Here is a 17,143-nt window from a genome sequence, read left to right on the forward strand (position 1 = left end):
TAGTCAACATATCCATCACCTCACATATTTCCTTTTCAATTTTTTTTTTTTTTGCTGATAACATTTTAATTCTCTCTTACTAAATTTCGATTATACAATACAGTGTTCTACTGTAGTCACCCTGTTATATATTAGATCCTCAGACTCTATTCATCTTATAACTGAAAGTGTGTGGAGGGAGCAGGAAGGAGATGAAAGATTGACTCTGAAAACAGACTCAACTCTTCAATGTTTAGGATGAGGTGACTGAGCTGACCTGTCCTGTACTTTCTACTTGTTAGAATCATCAGGGACACTAACATTAAGTAGAGTGTCTTAATTTCTTCATACTTAAAAGAAATCTTCTCCCCAGCTTTATTAAATAGATCCAGAGAACAATGTTTATTGTTTTATTTAGTGGTATACATAGGTAGAAAATATGAGCTATAGCCACAGTCATAATATAACAAGGCTTTGTCATAGTTTCATTGTTTTCTACAATTTCATGGAATTATGATGAACATATTATTTTGAAAGAAGAGCTTACTGAGATAAAATAGCACTGTATTGCAGCCCAACTAAAGCTATGTACATATGCATACTTTGTTTTATTTATGTATTCATTGAGGTAAAATAGCACAGCAAGGTTAAAAAAAATGGCTAAGCTCAATATGGGCTTGACACTGAAAACCATTTTACTAGCATAAAGGCCTCCAACATGCTGGTATTAATCTATTGATAAATATTTAGATTATTTATATTTTGCTGTCTTTGAGAACTAAACCAAAATAAACATAGTTTAAGGCAACCTTTGGAAGTGTTGGCATTTCTTATTTTATATTCTTTGTGGTAAATGACAATTTAATTGTGACAATTAAAATATTGAACAATGAAGGACAAAGATTGGCAAATTCCTCTTAAGTCCATCTTATTCTCTTACAAACTCTTTCTCCAACATACAGAAAAGTCATATTTTTCAACAACCTTCAACTTCTAGTGTTGAGGAGTAATATTAGTGCTTTTTGACCTACACATGCTACTCAGAGCTATATGTTACAGATTTTCAATGTTCAGAAAAGCATCTATACAAGTCTCAATGCTATCAGAAAACGAGAACTTACAACATCCAAGCTGTCCTGGCTGCAACTATTCAACACTGCTGCTCACTTCCATCGTGTCTTTGGAAAGGTAAACTATCCAGTATACAAGGTTAAATCCTGCAAATGCAACTGGGAAGAGAATCCGAGAATACTGGTCTATTTTACTGGTGCCTCCAAAGGCTGGAGAGAGTGGTGGGGGTGTGACAGGAGTTGATGGTAAGATAGGAGCTCTAGTGAGGACTTTGCTGGCCTCAGGGGATGGAACTATTGGCAAGGTCAGAGAGGTGATTCTTTTCTTCAGATGATACTTGGAATCAGGATGCTGTAGGCAAAAGACATAAATATTCAGCCTAGGTAAAAGACTAGTGATCACATAGTTATTTACTTTTTCACCGTGAACAGATATTATTGACTACCTACTAGGTAAGATGAAATATTAGCAAATTTCTTTTTTTTTTAAAGATTTTATTTATTTATTTGACAGAAAGAGATACCACAAGTAGGCAGAGAGGCAGGCAGAGAGAGAGAGAGGAGGAAGCAGGCTCCCTGCTGAGCAGTGAGCCCGATGCAGAGCTCAATCCCAGGACCCTGGGATCATGACCTGAGCCAAAGGCAGAAGCTTTAACCTACTGAGCCACCCAGACGCCCCGCAAATTTCTTTTTTAATATTAGCAAATTTTTACTAGTATTTGATGGTCCTATCTTTCTAAGAAAGTGGTAAAATAAATTTTAAAAAAATGATTTGCTGCCATCCAAAACCCTATAATTTCATACATCAGCAATTGATGCCAGCATAGTCTACATCCCAGAAACTGTGTTGACTACTGGGCCATTAGGAAGAGATAAACTAGGTTGCAAAGTTTTATCCAACCCCTTCTCCCTGGTAATGCATAAACCTATAGGGCAATGAGTGTGGGCAACAAGAGGGATTTCAATTTGGAATATATGGACAATTAATTAATAAAAAAATATAGCAATTCAGTTAGTTGATATCATTCTTCTAGCCTACATCCTCATCTTCACACGTTCGTAAGTGTGACCCAGCTGAGATAATAGCCACAAAAATTCTAAGGTGCTCATGTATGTGAAAAGCCAGTGACAGAGTACCAATACCCTTAAACCATATTTCATCCCTTGAAATACAGCTGTCTCTTAAGCTCAGAAGTTCAATATTGAGAGATTTCTGCTTCCCATTCAGAACTTCTCCACTGGTCCCTTCTCCCTCCATCCTAAGTCACCAAAAACTGATTCATTTACTGACCTCAAAATTGTTACATGTTCTTTTTTGTCACTAGAAATCTTAAGACAGCCCTTTTAGTCCTGAAAGGGATACTTAGTACATTAATTGTTAGGTGAAAAGGCTAAGTCCAGAGAGTGGAGCTGGTAATACCTTGCCCATAGTCACACAGTTAGTAATAAACTACACTGGTCATTTGTGATCCTTGTTTCATCATCCCCACATTTTCTTGTCTTTACTTTAAAGTATTGGGTCTAGTGCAGGGACTCTAATTTTGTTTGCTTTAGACTCTTTTCATACTTGGAGACTAGAGGACCTTGCTCTGATTTGTATCTTTTCTTGTCTATATCCTGTACTAGTCACTCTCCTTGTGACCAGGTTGTCCTTGCTGGTTTCTGCCTTCAAACACTTGCTGTACATTATCTCTGCTCTTGTAAAACTACCTTGTTTTCTCCCTGGCAGCAAAATCACCACTTTGATGCCTGGCAGGGTATGTTACTCACGTGGGCAGACTCCTGTGGCTTTAGCCAGCAACCCTGCAGCAACAGGATGAGGCAGCCACCTCCCCTGTGCCGGTTGAGCCACAGGACCAGAATGACCTGCCGATGTGGTGACATTTGGAGTGCGAGAATCAACAATTCTAAGAACCTCTTTTCTCTATAGTCCCCTTTTGAATTTTGCTGTTTGATTTGTCATGGAATTTACTGAGTATCTAAATAATAATAGTCATCATTGAGAGTTCAAGCCCATTTAAAGGCTGTGGGAAAATCTCTTCACCAAAAGCAAAAATGAGTCTCTGTAGTTAAGTCTGATGGTGAGTTGCAAGGAAAGAATATCTTTTTTTGTTATATATTGGCCCAGTATTATCCTAGGGACTCTTGACATAATTAAATAAATCATAGGTCTTGGTGGTAAAGATAATTTAAAATAGTGAGGGCTCAGTCTGCCAATCTTGAGAAATAAGTGATACTTTCTACAAAAACATGTGACAGCTAAGGACTACTGTATCCAGGGTCACCGGTTAGCATGTGGATAGGACCAGAGTAGTGGTATGTTGGTCTCAATGTATGCTGCCTATAGAGAATAAACATAGAACCTACTTTCCAGAGTTTCTATTGTGTATCTCAGGCTCTAATTTGAATTTTTAGCCATTAACTATGTTACTGAAATATTCTCCACCTGAAAGAGCAAATGTGTTAGTATTTCATTTTCTAAAAAGAGTCAACCTCCTCCCAGATACATGGAATATTAAAATATTTTACTCTAGTAAAATTTCCAAGGATCATGATAGAGTAAAACAAGGGAAAGCCTTAGAGTAGATGGTCTTTCTAAACTCAAGATTTTTAATAGCATGCATTGCTTATGTTTATTTCTTTTTTTTAAATTTCTTTTTTTAAGGAGAAAGAGAGCAGACATGAAAAAGTTCATTGAGATGAAAAAGTTATTATAAAACATAATCTACCATAAAGATGTAAGGCATTGTTTTATCTCTCCCTCTTTAGAGCTGTGGGGGGGGGGAGTTAATTGTCAATCTTTTGACATTGTCACAATGTCACACATGACTTATTAAGAATTACCAAATGACCCTTGTCTGGAGTTAAGCAACATCACTAAAAATACCATGAAATTTTTAATGGCATTAAATTTTGGGCCTGGAATGAAAGATCCCCTGCAACAGTATTCCCCTTTCCTCATCTGCTTCTCCAAACAATCTCAATGGAAGTTTCCTTGAGAGTTAAGTGGACAAAAGAGTCAGAAAGCCCTTGAGTGCAGTCCCATATACTACTTACCTGCCATCTTTAAAGCTAAGGACAATTATTGCTTTCTCTGTAAGTTTTTCTTATCTTTAAGAATTTGAGAAAGAAAATATTCATAGATAAGATAGATGATATTATATATATAATATATATAATAGATTTTCAAGAAAGAGAACCCTTTTCTGCTTACTTAAATGCTATAATTTGTTTAGCTCTTATCACATTCTTCCTTGTGAATATTATTTCTGTTCTGCCTTATCTCTTTTCCTGACGTGAAATCTCCTTATTGGTAGAGGGCATCTTATTGTCAAGTATAAGCACCCCACAGTGCCTAGTTAGTGCACAGAACATAGTATGTGCTTAATAAGCATATGCTGATGCAACAAATGAATGAAAATCTGAACATTTCCAGGATTTCTTAAGTAATCAGGCAAGGAGAAGAAAACAAAAAATTTTATGATTATTTAACATTGTATTTTAGTGTCTTGTTTCATATTACAAGTACCATATCTGAATGCTTACAATTGACAAACACTACACAGACTTTACATGCATTACTTTGCTAATTCCTAGAAAAAGGAATTATGATGAAATATTATTATTTTCATTTTAGAGATAATCAAATGAAGGCTTAAGTGGGAAGCTCACACAGTAACTGGCAGTGCCTGAATGTGATCACTCTCAGATGCTAAAGATCACACTCTAAATAATTATTATGGCTTCTCCCCATCAGTTTTAAGTTTCAGCATATAGTTTCTCAAACACAGAACTATTGACATTTTGGGGTCACAACTGTTTTGTTGTGGATCATTGTCCTGTCCTTCATAGGATGTTGAAGAGCATCAGTTGTGGGTTCTACTTCTACGCAGAAGATGCCTGGAGCATCTCCCTCCCCAAAGTGGTGACCACCAAAAATATTTCCAGACATTGCAAAATATTCTCTGGGGAGAAAAGTCACCTACCACTGAGTATCACTGGCTTAGAGTTACAGCTGTCTCACTGTCCAGTGGCGACTGGGGGTGTTTCTAGCAGGCAGCAAATATGACATACTCAAGGAAATGGAAGAGGTCTGGCTAACCCACATGCTGGATAATCAGCTCCTGAATAATTGGGAATTGGCAGTACAGGAAACCGGACTCCAATTTAGAAGAATCACATTGAATTTCTGAAGTGAAAAGAAAGCCAATTTTGCAAGCCATTCAAGATACAGGTTTGCATCAGACCCCGCCTGTTCTATTGTAAGCTCAGCAGCTTCAGCTGATGGTAAAATAGGTTTTTGTCAGAGTCCAGATGAGGGCTCAGCTTGGGGCTGTCACTGTTTTGAGTGGAACACCTGTGGTTTTGAATTTTTCCAGGGCTCCCCTGCTGCTGAATGCCATCCTGCTTTGGGTATTTATAGAGCATTGCTTTGTTTTAAATAATGCCATATTGCAAAGGTAGTTTGAGTCGAACTGGACTTTATGACAATCAATTATTTGATGTAAAGATAAGACATTTGGAAAGTACTTATGGAAAGTACTTTGATACAATATTCAGTGACTCTAATACGTTAAAGAGGAGGGGGCAATGGGTTACCTCTCAAGAGAGATATTCTTTTTTTTTTTTTTTTTTCTGGCTAATGTGTCTCTTTTAAGAGAGATATTCTAACCACAGCTACATTATCCAAGGGACAAAAAAAAGCATCTGTTTTTAGAAGCAGCAAAGAGAGGCACCAAATATAAGAGAAATTTGAAAACATTTAGTACTTGATTTAAAAAAAACTATTATATTAATTATTGTGGAGGAAGTAAGAATTTCAAATCAAATTTTCTTGCATCTACGTAATAGCTGGTAGAATTGGGACAGAGACGATTCCAGAATTTCTACAAAGAAGCAGCTTTTTGGCAGCAGTCTGGTGGGTCAGTGGTGCTAGGTACATGTCCAGACCATATTGGAATGTTTAGATGGTAAAGAAGGGAATATTGGATGAGGATTTGATAGAAGGTATAGGGAAAGAACTAACCACCCACACCCCTCATCCAATCCAACCTACCCTCTCTTTAAATTATGAAATAGCACAACCATGGCGCAGGGACTGAGTCTCAGATGGGCTACAGAGTAAATGATAGTATTCAAAGAAATCTTGACAATATTTGGAACACGGGAGGTTAATCTTTCAGTATTCTATGCTTTCTATCTCTGTACATGGGTGGAAGGCAACCGTGATAATGACCCAGCAGATCATCCCAACCTTAAAAGGGAATATGGAAAGGATATATCTTATTTCCCTCTCTATTCCCAAGTTTCTAGCAACCAATTTAGTGTTTCTAGAACAGGACCAAAATCATTCTTTGGTTCTCAACTCAGGCAAAACTTCCTCCAGAATGATGCTCTCTCCAGCCTGTGGTAGGTACCCTTGCATGACTCTTCATTAGCCCCTATACATCTCTAATACAGCCTTTGTCACAATGATTCATTATGGCTCATACGTTTGTCTTTCTTCCTGTTCAGCAAGAAGCTCATGAAAGTAGAGGCAGTACTGATGTCACTCACTAATATATTCTAGCATTCTACAAAGGATATAGAACATAAGATCGTTTAACAAGTACTTATAATATGAATAATTCATTGAATACATATATACTCAATAAATGGGTGCCAGATGAAAAGGGAAAAAATAGTGAATAAACAATATAAGCAGTATAAATATAATCATTGTCCTGACTAATGAAATTCTGGCCAATTTTGTTGTAGATAATTTACCAAGAACATCACACTTTCTGTGAAAAAGGAAAGCGAGACTGGATGTGTCGATGGGTGGAGGGAGTTCATTCTTAAGAACGTAATAATGAGGGCTTAGACCTTTAAAATAACAAGGAATCTAGCAAAACATCCAAAAAGTGATTGAGGTCCAAACTTGGTCTCATATGCAGAATAAGTATACCCCAGATACATAACAATTTATAAAACATGAAGATAAGACTAACTCTTTAATGACAAGATAAGAAACCAGATAAAAGCAATAAGGAAAAGCACTGTAAAAGCAGGAAAGAAGCTGTTGATAATTTCTTCTCATTATCTAAAAACAAAACAAAACAAACAAACAAACAAACAAAAACCCCAAAAAACCCACAAAAAAGCAAGAAAACAACGACAAAAAATCCAAAACCCAGTATCTAGTTCCAACTACCTTAAAACCAGAAAGCACTTCTGAGGTATTAGTTTTAAATATCTCTTCAGGTTTGTTTGGAGGTTCTAGCAGGGGAGCGCAGCTACTCGTATACCCTTGACCGAAGAACGGTCCTCTCCTCTATCGGGGATAAAAATATATGTTTATAAAAAATAAAAAAAAAATTAAAATATCTCTTCAGGTTTGAGTATTAGATTTAAAACTCCTGAATTTCTTTGTCATTATAATATTTAATTTCAAGGTCAAAATCAAAGTGATAAACTGTTTCCTATATTCATTCTAAGTAGCTTCCTGTGAGAAGCAATGAGGACATTAAAATATAACTTAGAATCACATGAAACATCTAAGCACTTAATTTTATTTCAACCTCACCACATTGGTTTGCTATTTCAATGTCTAACTTACTCAAATAATGCTATTTTGATTACAACTGAATAGGCACTTTTAAATGTCATGGCATTTGAAAGAAAAAACGGCCTAGCCATCATAATATACCTTTGTGTTGTATAAATTGCAAATGTGTAATTTATGTTTGTTCCTCTACATCATATAAGGCAAATTGCCAAGGTTTGACATGAAAATAAAATGTAAATGCTCTATGTAATCATCTATATTTATTTTTGATACCTACAAAGTTTGTATGGCTAGGTTTGCTTATTTTGGTCTTTATTTTTACTCTTTGACCTGCCCTTTCAGAAACAAAATGGTACTTTTCATTACCTTAAAATGTTTTAAGTGAAGCCAGGTTTAGAAATAAAATTTTTTATAAAAAAAAGTCAACTTGCAAGAAAAAAGTACTTTGAGATGATTTAAATGCATTTTTTAATCCAGCTTTCCAAAGGACCTGCTCATTATATGTTACTATTTTAGAATTGTGGAAGATAGCTTATATGAAGAACTGAGATCTTAAATTCTATCTTATTAATAAATTATATCTTTAAAATAATAGAAAATGCTAACTCCATTCTTTCTCCAAGGATTTGAAATCATATTCCTCTCAGTAATACATATTTCAAAAGAGCTAAAGTAAGGAAGTTGGTCTTTTCATCTCAATAGCAGATCAATGAATATATTCAAAATCATTGGACTTATTTTTTTATCTTGTTTCTCATGACTCTTTGCATTTTTACTGAATTTCTAAAAGGAAACTGTTAAACTGAATTCTGATAAATATGAATTCTTCATTCATATATCATATAGATATATGTTAAGACAATATGTGATCATTGGGCAATACCTATATAGATACCGACAGCTTATAACATAATCACTTATTTTTACAAATATAAGCTGATTCTCAAAAATATTTTCTGAAAACAATATTTTCGAGGGTTTTGGATTGAGTCTTCAGACTAGCATCTTTCTGCTATAAAATTTATATACTTGTGGTCCTTCAAAATACACATATATAAAGAAAACATCATTAGGTCAAGAGAAGAATTTTGGGAATGACCTCACATTCTGAAAATGTTTTCTTTTGTGTTATGCATTCTTTTATATATCAGCCTTTGAGGAATTGTTGGAGAGGAGATAGCCTCTGCCTCTGTAAATCTGTGTATATTGGACTCCTGCAATCAATTCCTAGTTTTTCTACTGGCTAGCACCAAACATTTTCTCTCTCCAAGACACTGTTTTTGATTTGTAAGCAGAGGCAATTAGTCTGGATCACTGGAAGGCAAACTTTTTTTTTTTTTTTCCTAATGAGAGCCAATTTAAAAAAAAATCTTTAAATTATATATTTTCACTTATGGGATCTGCCTTGTTTTATTCCTTGGAGAAAATATAAATTCTCAAACAATTTTCTTCGTATATCAAAAGAGAAGTTTCGATAAGACCTATCATTTTTTTATCCAATAAATACCCAAGTATTTGAGAACAAAACACATATAGCTTTGTGATTTTTATCATTATAGTTAACCAAGGATTAGTTGAACTACATGTGGTTCTGTGATTTGGAAATGTTCACCAGAATTGATTATAAAGATATTTTCAGTTCAAAGTGTCAGCAGTACTTGATTTTACAGAGTGAAATTTTCTTCTTTTCAACAACTACAATTTGGAATTTGCATTGACATAAAAATTTATATTTGTCAATCATTTCTATAATCCATTAAAAAAGTGTGCACAGCTGAACTGCTGAGAATATTTACTCACATGGGAAACTGAAGTTTGGGAGTGCATTTATGACTCTTGAATTATTAATGCCATCATTTGTTTCTTTTTCAAAATAACCTCTGAGGACCAAAGTTTAGCCACAGCAAATCTAAATTGAGTTTTATAGCTATTTGTCACTAATTATAAGTCTTTGAATAAAAACATGTTAAAAAACATGTATTTAATATTCAAATGTGGACCTGAGAGTTTTCATGAAAATTAAAAACCTTGCTTATGACTTGGCATTCCCAGACCTAATACTCACATCTTGCCTTCATGGAGTGAAGTAGCAAGCAGATTTCTAACAAAAATTGTCCATTCTGTAGAGTCCCTCTTTATTTCCCTCAGACTCTGAAGCCTCATTAGGAACTTTTTTTTTTCACTTTATTCTCCCTAATTAGTATAAGTAAACCTGTTAAAAGGAAACATCTAAAGGCTGAGAAAAATTGTTCTCATCCCCTCTGAGAGCTTGTAATCTGCTAGTACCAGTGAGGATGATAAAAGAAGAACGCCAGAAGTTTAGAGCAAAGAAAAATGGAAGATTGTTGTGTTGTGTTGTGTTGTGTTGTTTGCTATGAAGTTGGAAAAGAAGTTGGCCTTGGATTCAGAATTGTGTAACCTGTGCTCAGCTAATAGTACTTTTGCACTATTTAATTGTTTGTGATTACTGTTAGGCTGCCTTTTCCTATACTGATGAGTAACATGAGAAAAGTAAATAATTACCAAAACAATCTCAGCTTCCAAAGGTTCTCTCGCTTTTGATATTGTCACTGGGGGTGAAGCGGCAATCTGTGCCCTCCTTTTGGCCTTCTGTGTCTGAAGATTGGTAAAGTAGTTGACAGCCGCAAACTCAATAAGAGCTGAGAAGACGAAAGCAAAGCAAACAGCTATGAACCAATCCATGGCGGTTGCATACGACACTTTGGGCAAGGAGTGCCGAGCACTGATGCTTAATGTGGTCATGGTTAAAACAGTGGTGATCCCTAAAGTGAAAAAAAAAAAAATGCAGTATTAGCATTTGGAATCCCAAACCAACATCAAATGAGAATGTGTCAGTGGATTAAACACTCCAAATGTAATTTTTGATCTTGTTTTATAATTGTTCACAATTATTATATATGTGTTACCATTTTTGTATTCTTCAATACCTAGTATAGTGCCATATACACTGTAGTTGCTCAAAAAAATATTTTCTGATTCGATTTAGTTTAACTATTGTAAAGTTTAACTTGTGAGTAATTCTAGTTGTTACTTCTTAAGCAAGTTTATAACAAATAATCACTTAAGTACTAAAAACTTGAATTCTTGGTCAATTTGAATAGCTGGTAATGTCTATCAACATATTTAAGAAGTCTATCTGGTATGAATAGTAAACATAAAATTAGGTTCCTCAGAATTTTTTGAAATTTCTAGCTTAGTTTTAAGGTAAAATATTTACTCATGAGAAAATAATTTCATCACTCCATCACCAGCAGTTTTATGTCTTATATAATAGTTGGGAAATACACGTAATTTAAAGATGATCAACATCATTATATAGATATTCTTTTATAATTTGCAGAAACAGATGTATTTTAATATAGTAAATTAAAAAGTAAAAATTCATCTGAGATTTTAATTCAACTCAGATCTTCCCTATAAACCTCTCTAAATGTATAATCATGAAAACCCAGAAAAAATTGGCTTTTGTTATTGATGATATTTTCTGTTACAGCTTTTTCTCAAAACTAATAGTCATTCCACATATCATAAATAGTGAAATCAAGAGGTTGAAACATGGGTAATTGGTTATATTTAACTATTTTGAGATCTAGAAAAACAAGTTTATTATGATTCAACCTATTAAGGCAAGATATACTTTATGATAGATATAATTTATGTATTAAGTTTCAATAGCCTTTCTTTTCAGAATTTACATGTCACTTTTACTTTTCTGCTTTTCCTTAGTTATGAAAAAGCAAATTGAGATTAAAACAAAACAAAACAAAACAAAACACTCCTAAATAGGGCACAGGGAAGGCACAGGAATCCAGCCAGAATTCTTGCCAAGACAAAGTTTTTCGTGGATTCACCACGTAGCTTGGGATAACATAAAGGTCATTTAATATCATACATATGCCTGAATGAGACTGGAGTCTGTTTCCTTTGTGGATCGAAAAAGTACACTAGTGTGAATATTCCCCTAACCTACACAAGAAATAAGAGCCAGATGAGTGGAAGTATAGCCAAAGTGGAAAGCATACCAAATACGGTTCTGGCCGGGACAGACTCCTTATTAATCCAGAAAGACACTTGGGAAAGAATGACCGTCATAATGCAAGGAGTGTATATCTGTATCATGAAGTAGCCCATCTTCCTTTGCAAGTGGAAATAAACTGTCATTATTACGTATTCACCTGTTGGAAAACATGTATATCAGTATTATTGCTTTTGACAGGGTGCAGAAAGAATGCAGCTGGAAATAAATCTTGCAGATCTTTAACATGGGCTGGAAGAAAACAAGTAAAGTCATATTTCTCTGTATGACAAAGATACTTGATCAAGCAGATGATAGATACATCAGCTCATTGTTTTACGTTGGGTTCTTTGTGTCATATGCATAGAAAACTACTTATTCCAAGGTTACATAAATCTTTTTATGCACATGGTTGCAAAATCAATTTTAAAGAAGGCTACTCATCACTTCAAAACCGCAAATGTAGCCCAGGATAGCTAATGCAGAGAAGAAAGAAATAGATATTTTGAAAATGTGTATGAGGGTCACCTTGCTGGGTTACATTCATGAATTGGTCTAATTCTTACCTGTGTTAGATTTAATTGTCTCACTAGATACTGTTTGTCCAATCAGATCATACTGGAGGAGGCTTGAAGATTCTTCTGGGACTTCGACAGAGTAAAGTGGTCCTTTTTTCCAAGTATATATGATTTCACTTTTGGGGTAAGCATCTGAATTTTTAAAACCAATTAAACATAACAGTGAATCTTACTAGTTTTTTTTTCTTCAGGGCAAATTTTGTCCATATAAAAAGGAGCTACAAACATAAATTTTCCTTCTTTTTTTTTTTTTTTTAATCTGCGTAACTAAAACCTCTGACTATTTATAAGATTGACTGACATGATTAAGTAAGTATATTCCTGGAATAACAATGAGAATATCATAGTAATGTTTCTCTTTTGCTTTTTGGTCTTTGGCTACAATCAAATAATCATACACACCCACACCCACACACCCACCCACACCCACACACACACATGTATTTTTAAAAGACTACTGCCTTTATTTATTTATTTAGATTTATTTATTTCAGAAAAAGGGGTATAGGAAAGAGGGAGACAAGTAGACTCTCCACTGAGTGTGGGAAGTTCTGAGGTAGGGCTTAATCCCAGGACCCTGAGATCATAACCTCAGCTGAAATCCAGAGTTAGACCCTTAACTGACTAAGCCACCCACGTGTCCCAATAATTATATTTTGAATGAATAACTTACAACTCCCAAACTTGAGTGGACAAGCATGCCCATCCATAGGAAAGTTCACCAGCCTCATGGGACAGTCAGCATTGATGGTAAGCCTAGGGACATTAAAATAAATGGTTCTATGTTAGTATGTGGACAAATCATTTGGATTAGAGGTAGCTGAATTGCGGAAACCTCACCTCATGGTATATAGAATGGTTCCATTCTGCATTATTCTGAAGAGTTTATTAGGGGTTGTCATATTGTGTGCAATTGATTTTTTGCCATTCCTGAAAAAAGTGTCAGGGGTCCAGATTTTACTGACCATCAAGTTATTCAAACTCAGAATCTCAGTTGGCCCCCCAAACTTCAACCTCTCATCAGTCCAAGTCTGGCGGAAGAAAACGTCCATCGTATACTCCTATGAGAAAATAAGATATTCATGCAAGCTGGGGAGATAATTTATTAAGAATAGTTTATTCACTAGCTTATATATCTAATTCTAAAATTTTGGAAATAAAACAACTTTTTGTGATAGTAACTTCAGACTATCAGAGAACCTGTGATTTCAGTAATTATTATTTTTCTCAAACTCAAAGTTTGTAATATCATTATAAAAGATAGCACTGTGTTGTGCCAAACTCCCTCCTCCACGTTGACCCTCCTCAACATTCTTCCTTTTTTCTATCAGTCATCCACCTCTCCATCTACTGACCTATCAAATTTCCCTCCATTAATTTAGAAGAAAAATATGAAAAGATTTTCAGTCTAGGTTTTGTGCTGGCCTTCCTACCATCACAGTCTTCACACCCTTCAGTGCCTTCTTCACTTTCAAAGGTGTCTCCAAATACCTTATTACCATTTACCGAACTTCCAAGGATGGGTAAACTTTGCTTGGTAAGTGTACTCTGGCTGCACATCCCAATAATTTTATATTGTTCTTGGAGAATATAAAAGCAAATGTTACCATGATTACTCAGAGCATCATTGAAGCATGCATAATTGAAATTTTGAGTTTTAATTTGTGGCTTTTATGAAATAACATTAGAAATATTAAGAATTATGGTAAGAGCCATTGCAAAAGTCAATGATAAATAACAGCTTGTAAGTATATAAAAATATTGCCAATAATTGCTTTGTCTACTTTATGTGTTCCTGTATGAGACCTATTACTACAAGTTGTGATTAGATTTTTAAAATATAATTTGACACACAGTATACCATATAATAATGATCCAGGCTTTAACAAGCTCTCTACTGAACAAATATACTTAAAAAATGAGACCCATACATAAAATGAAGTGTCAAGTGTTCCCCAGACTTCAACAATATATATAGTATGGTTGTGGTTATTTATACTTGGGATGAGTCAGTACTCAATGAAAAATATGATAGTAAAATAATTGAGGATTCTGGATAATGCTGACTCTCCTTTCTTTCAAGTCTTAAGACATTTTTCTCTTAAATAAAGTCCTTCTCCCTCTCCTTCACTTCCTCGTTTTCTTTCTTACTTTTTTCCCTCCCTTCTCCTTTTCTTTCCTCTGGTACTTCCTTTTTTCCCCCTCTTGCCTCTTTCTTTTCTTGTCAGCTCAAAGATCAGAAGATAAAAGTCTCTAATAACTATTTATCCAGAGCTACATTTCCCTAATAAACTTTAATGATTCAATTATTTTAAGAGTTATGTGCATTTAGATTTTAGTACTTATATTTTACTTTTAGGGGGAAATGGTAACTGAAAACTGTGGAAAAAATATCATGATGCACTTTGTTCTAGAAGACTAGTTCAGATTTTCATTGCCACTTACTATAAATAATCCCTTACGAATCCTACAGCCATCTGTACCTGGAACAGAGTTCCCAGAACACCTACTGGTCCATTTGCAACACAAAAGGTACAAAGCACTAGCTTTTCCAAATGATGCCCTTCACTGTTTTAATAAAATATACTGAAAATGATGTGCTACAGAAAACAGCCATATTTTAAGTTTCATAGATATTCTGAATATACTTTTACATGATATATCATCTTTGTTTATTTTTCTTTTTTTCTATTCTAAAAATTTACCAGGATTATATAAAAATGGGGAAACCTTATCTTTGTAGAAAATAATGGGTGCATGATATATGGCCAGAAGAGAGAACAGAATCTTAGAAAGTCCCGCAGGTTAAAGTGTTCAAGTGGAGCCCATAGTGAAATGTCAAGGCAATTAAGCCAGTAATCTGTTCTAATGACCATGCGCTCCTGGCATGAACACACATATTGCATTAGGACTATGGAGCCAAACTTGGTAACAATGTCCAAGATCATTAGTTCTGGGACTCTGCCCTCCAGCCAATAAGTAAAGTTACCCTCCTCACTCAGAGCTTACTCACCATCTCCACATCGGACACGGGCCCAAAACTGGTCACATAAATGTCTGTTTTGACTTCAGTGACAGCACCTGAAATTAGCCCAGAAGCATGGGGGCAAATATCACCAGTGATTTTAAGGACTCTGAACTTAATGACCCTACCACAAAGTCCCTTCTCATGGTTAGAACCTGCAATCCCTCCTAAAGGAATTCATTAGCAGAAGCCTTTGGGTTTTTCAACTATGAAAACTCAAACCGGTTGCATTATTTTGAAAATTTTCTGGTCAATTTGAAAAATTTAAGGAATGGAAGAGAAGTTAGAATTCTCATAATAATTGTAACAATAATTAACACACCTTGGTAATTTTTTTGGGGGGGGGTGGGAACAAATGCTTAGAAAAGTGCTCTAAATGGAGAATCTCATTCTACACTCACACAACTCTACGAGGCAAACCCATACTACAGCTGAGGAAGCTGTAGCTTAGAGGGTTCAAATAATATGTGTAGAAGGTCACAAACAGAGGAAGGGACAGAGACTGGATGGAACATGTGGCCTCTCCTAGTACCCCTTTCCTTACCAATCTGCAATCCTTATGAAGCCTCTGGGTCTTAGACAAAGGGAAGGGGGAAAGGAGAATATAGACATTTGGTTTAGTAAGGATGCTGCCTCTCACCTCCAAATCCTGGACGTAGCCGGTTGTCATAGCCCTCAAGCAAGTTGTCCAGGATCCGACTGATGTTTCTGGAGTAGAAGCTTTCTTCATCTTCAAGTGTCCCTAGGGTATTTTCTACCCTGTGAGCAAACAGTCCATGATCCTCACTCCCTACTCATGTACCCCACCACAAATACATGCCACACCACCCAGGCTTCTTCCATGATTTGGTAAGAAGTCACCCAGTGGGTGTGTGCTCTCGTTTTCCTCTGCACTAAAATGAAAAATCAGGAAAAAATCTTACTCACCATAGAAGAATGTAGAGCCAGAGCAGAGGTGATGCCATCCTGCAGTGCTCAGTAATGCCTAGTTCACCCTCCTCCTGTGCTCTCCTTCCTCTTAACAAATCTCCCCGCCCTGACTTTGCCAATCAACTAAAGTAACCGTCCAGACCCCTCATATCTCTTTTCCCTATTTGCCTTCAGCCAGCAATCCAGAGATGAAGAGGTTGCCCGCAAAACTTGTTCTCTCTTCTGCCTTTTCACGTGGAGCAAGGTGGCTTGTGGTCTTAGACTACATCCTGATGGACACTCAGCGTCTTCTGGTAGACTCACTTGGGAAAGGAGAGTCCGGAGGGACAGTGTATGGTTGGAGAGCAGTGACAATAATCGAATAAGGCATTAGGGGAGATTAGAAGGAAGAAATCCACTGCTAGTTTTGGCATGGAATTAGCAGGGCCCTGTGAGGAAATCTGGAAAGCAGTGGCATCTTGCTGATTGAGATTATGTTCCAATGGGCTCAGCATTTATTATTTCTGTGGTTCACAGAAGGATTCCTACACAGCTCTTACTGCTTAAAAAGTCCAACAATATTGAGATCCTTTTGAGTTCTCTTTCTGATTTCATCAGCTTTATTACATCAGACAACTTTCCTCTGTATTTAAAAATTGTCCCTCATTATTCTTTGAAAAGCATTTATAATATGCTAGAACAACACTTGACTGTCTTACTATTTGGTTAATATATTTTGTTTAAGTACTTTGTTGATCCTTCTTAAGATAGGACAGCTCAAGCTAAGCCATAAATGGGTCCTACCACTATCTTTAGAAAATTCATCAGTTTCATGGATGTCTGCAAATAGCTGATTAAAGTTCTTCCTGTAGAAATACTGCAAGAATAAAGCATCTCTGCTCATGCTTATTGATGATTTGCTGGCACTATTTCACTAGGCTTGTCACAGGTCAAAAGCAAAATGTTTGAACCTAGGAAATAACATTCTCTGTCCAGTCT

General features: G+C 35.6%; 1 protein-coding gene across 2 annotated transcripts; it reads right to left on the reverse strand.

The window, feature by feature from the left end:
• Nucleotides 1-375: 375 nt before the first annotated feature.
• Nucleotides 376-16,612, reverse strand: GABRA6 (gamma-aminobutyric acid type A receptor subunit alpha6). 2 transcript variants are annotated; one of them, XM_082724415.1, is made up of 9 exons: nt 16,163-16,611; nt 15,876-15,994; nt 15,224-15,291; nt 13,051-13,271; nt 12,884-12,966; nt 12,199-12,342; nt 11,640-11,792; nt 10,120-10,379; nt 376-1,401 (listed from the first exon to the last, which is right to left on the reverse strand). In XM_082724415.1, exons 1-9 carry the CDS (start codon nt 16,198-16,200, stop codon nt 1,126-1,128), a joined length of 1,362 nt encoding a protein of 453 aa, XP_082580541.1. In that variant the 5' UTR covers nt 16,201-16,611; the 3' UTR covers nt 376-1,125. The 2 variants fall into 2 exon arrangements, with proteins under 2 accessions (XP_082580541.1, XP_082580542.1); XM_082724416.1 differs by lacking the exon at nt 15,224-15,291 and having other exon boundaries at nt 16,163-16,612.
• Nucleotides 16,613-17,143: the final 531 nt, after the last annotated feature.

The sequence above is a fragment of the Mustela nivalis genome, assembly GCF_964662115.1.
Source record: "Mustela nivalis genome assembly, chromosome: 3".
Lineage (NCBI taxonomy): Eukaryota > Metazoa > Chordata > Mammalia > Carnivora > Mustelidae > Mustela > Mustela nivalis.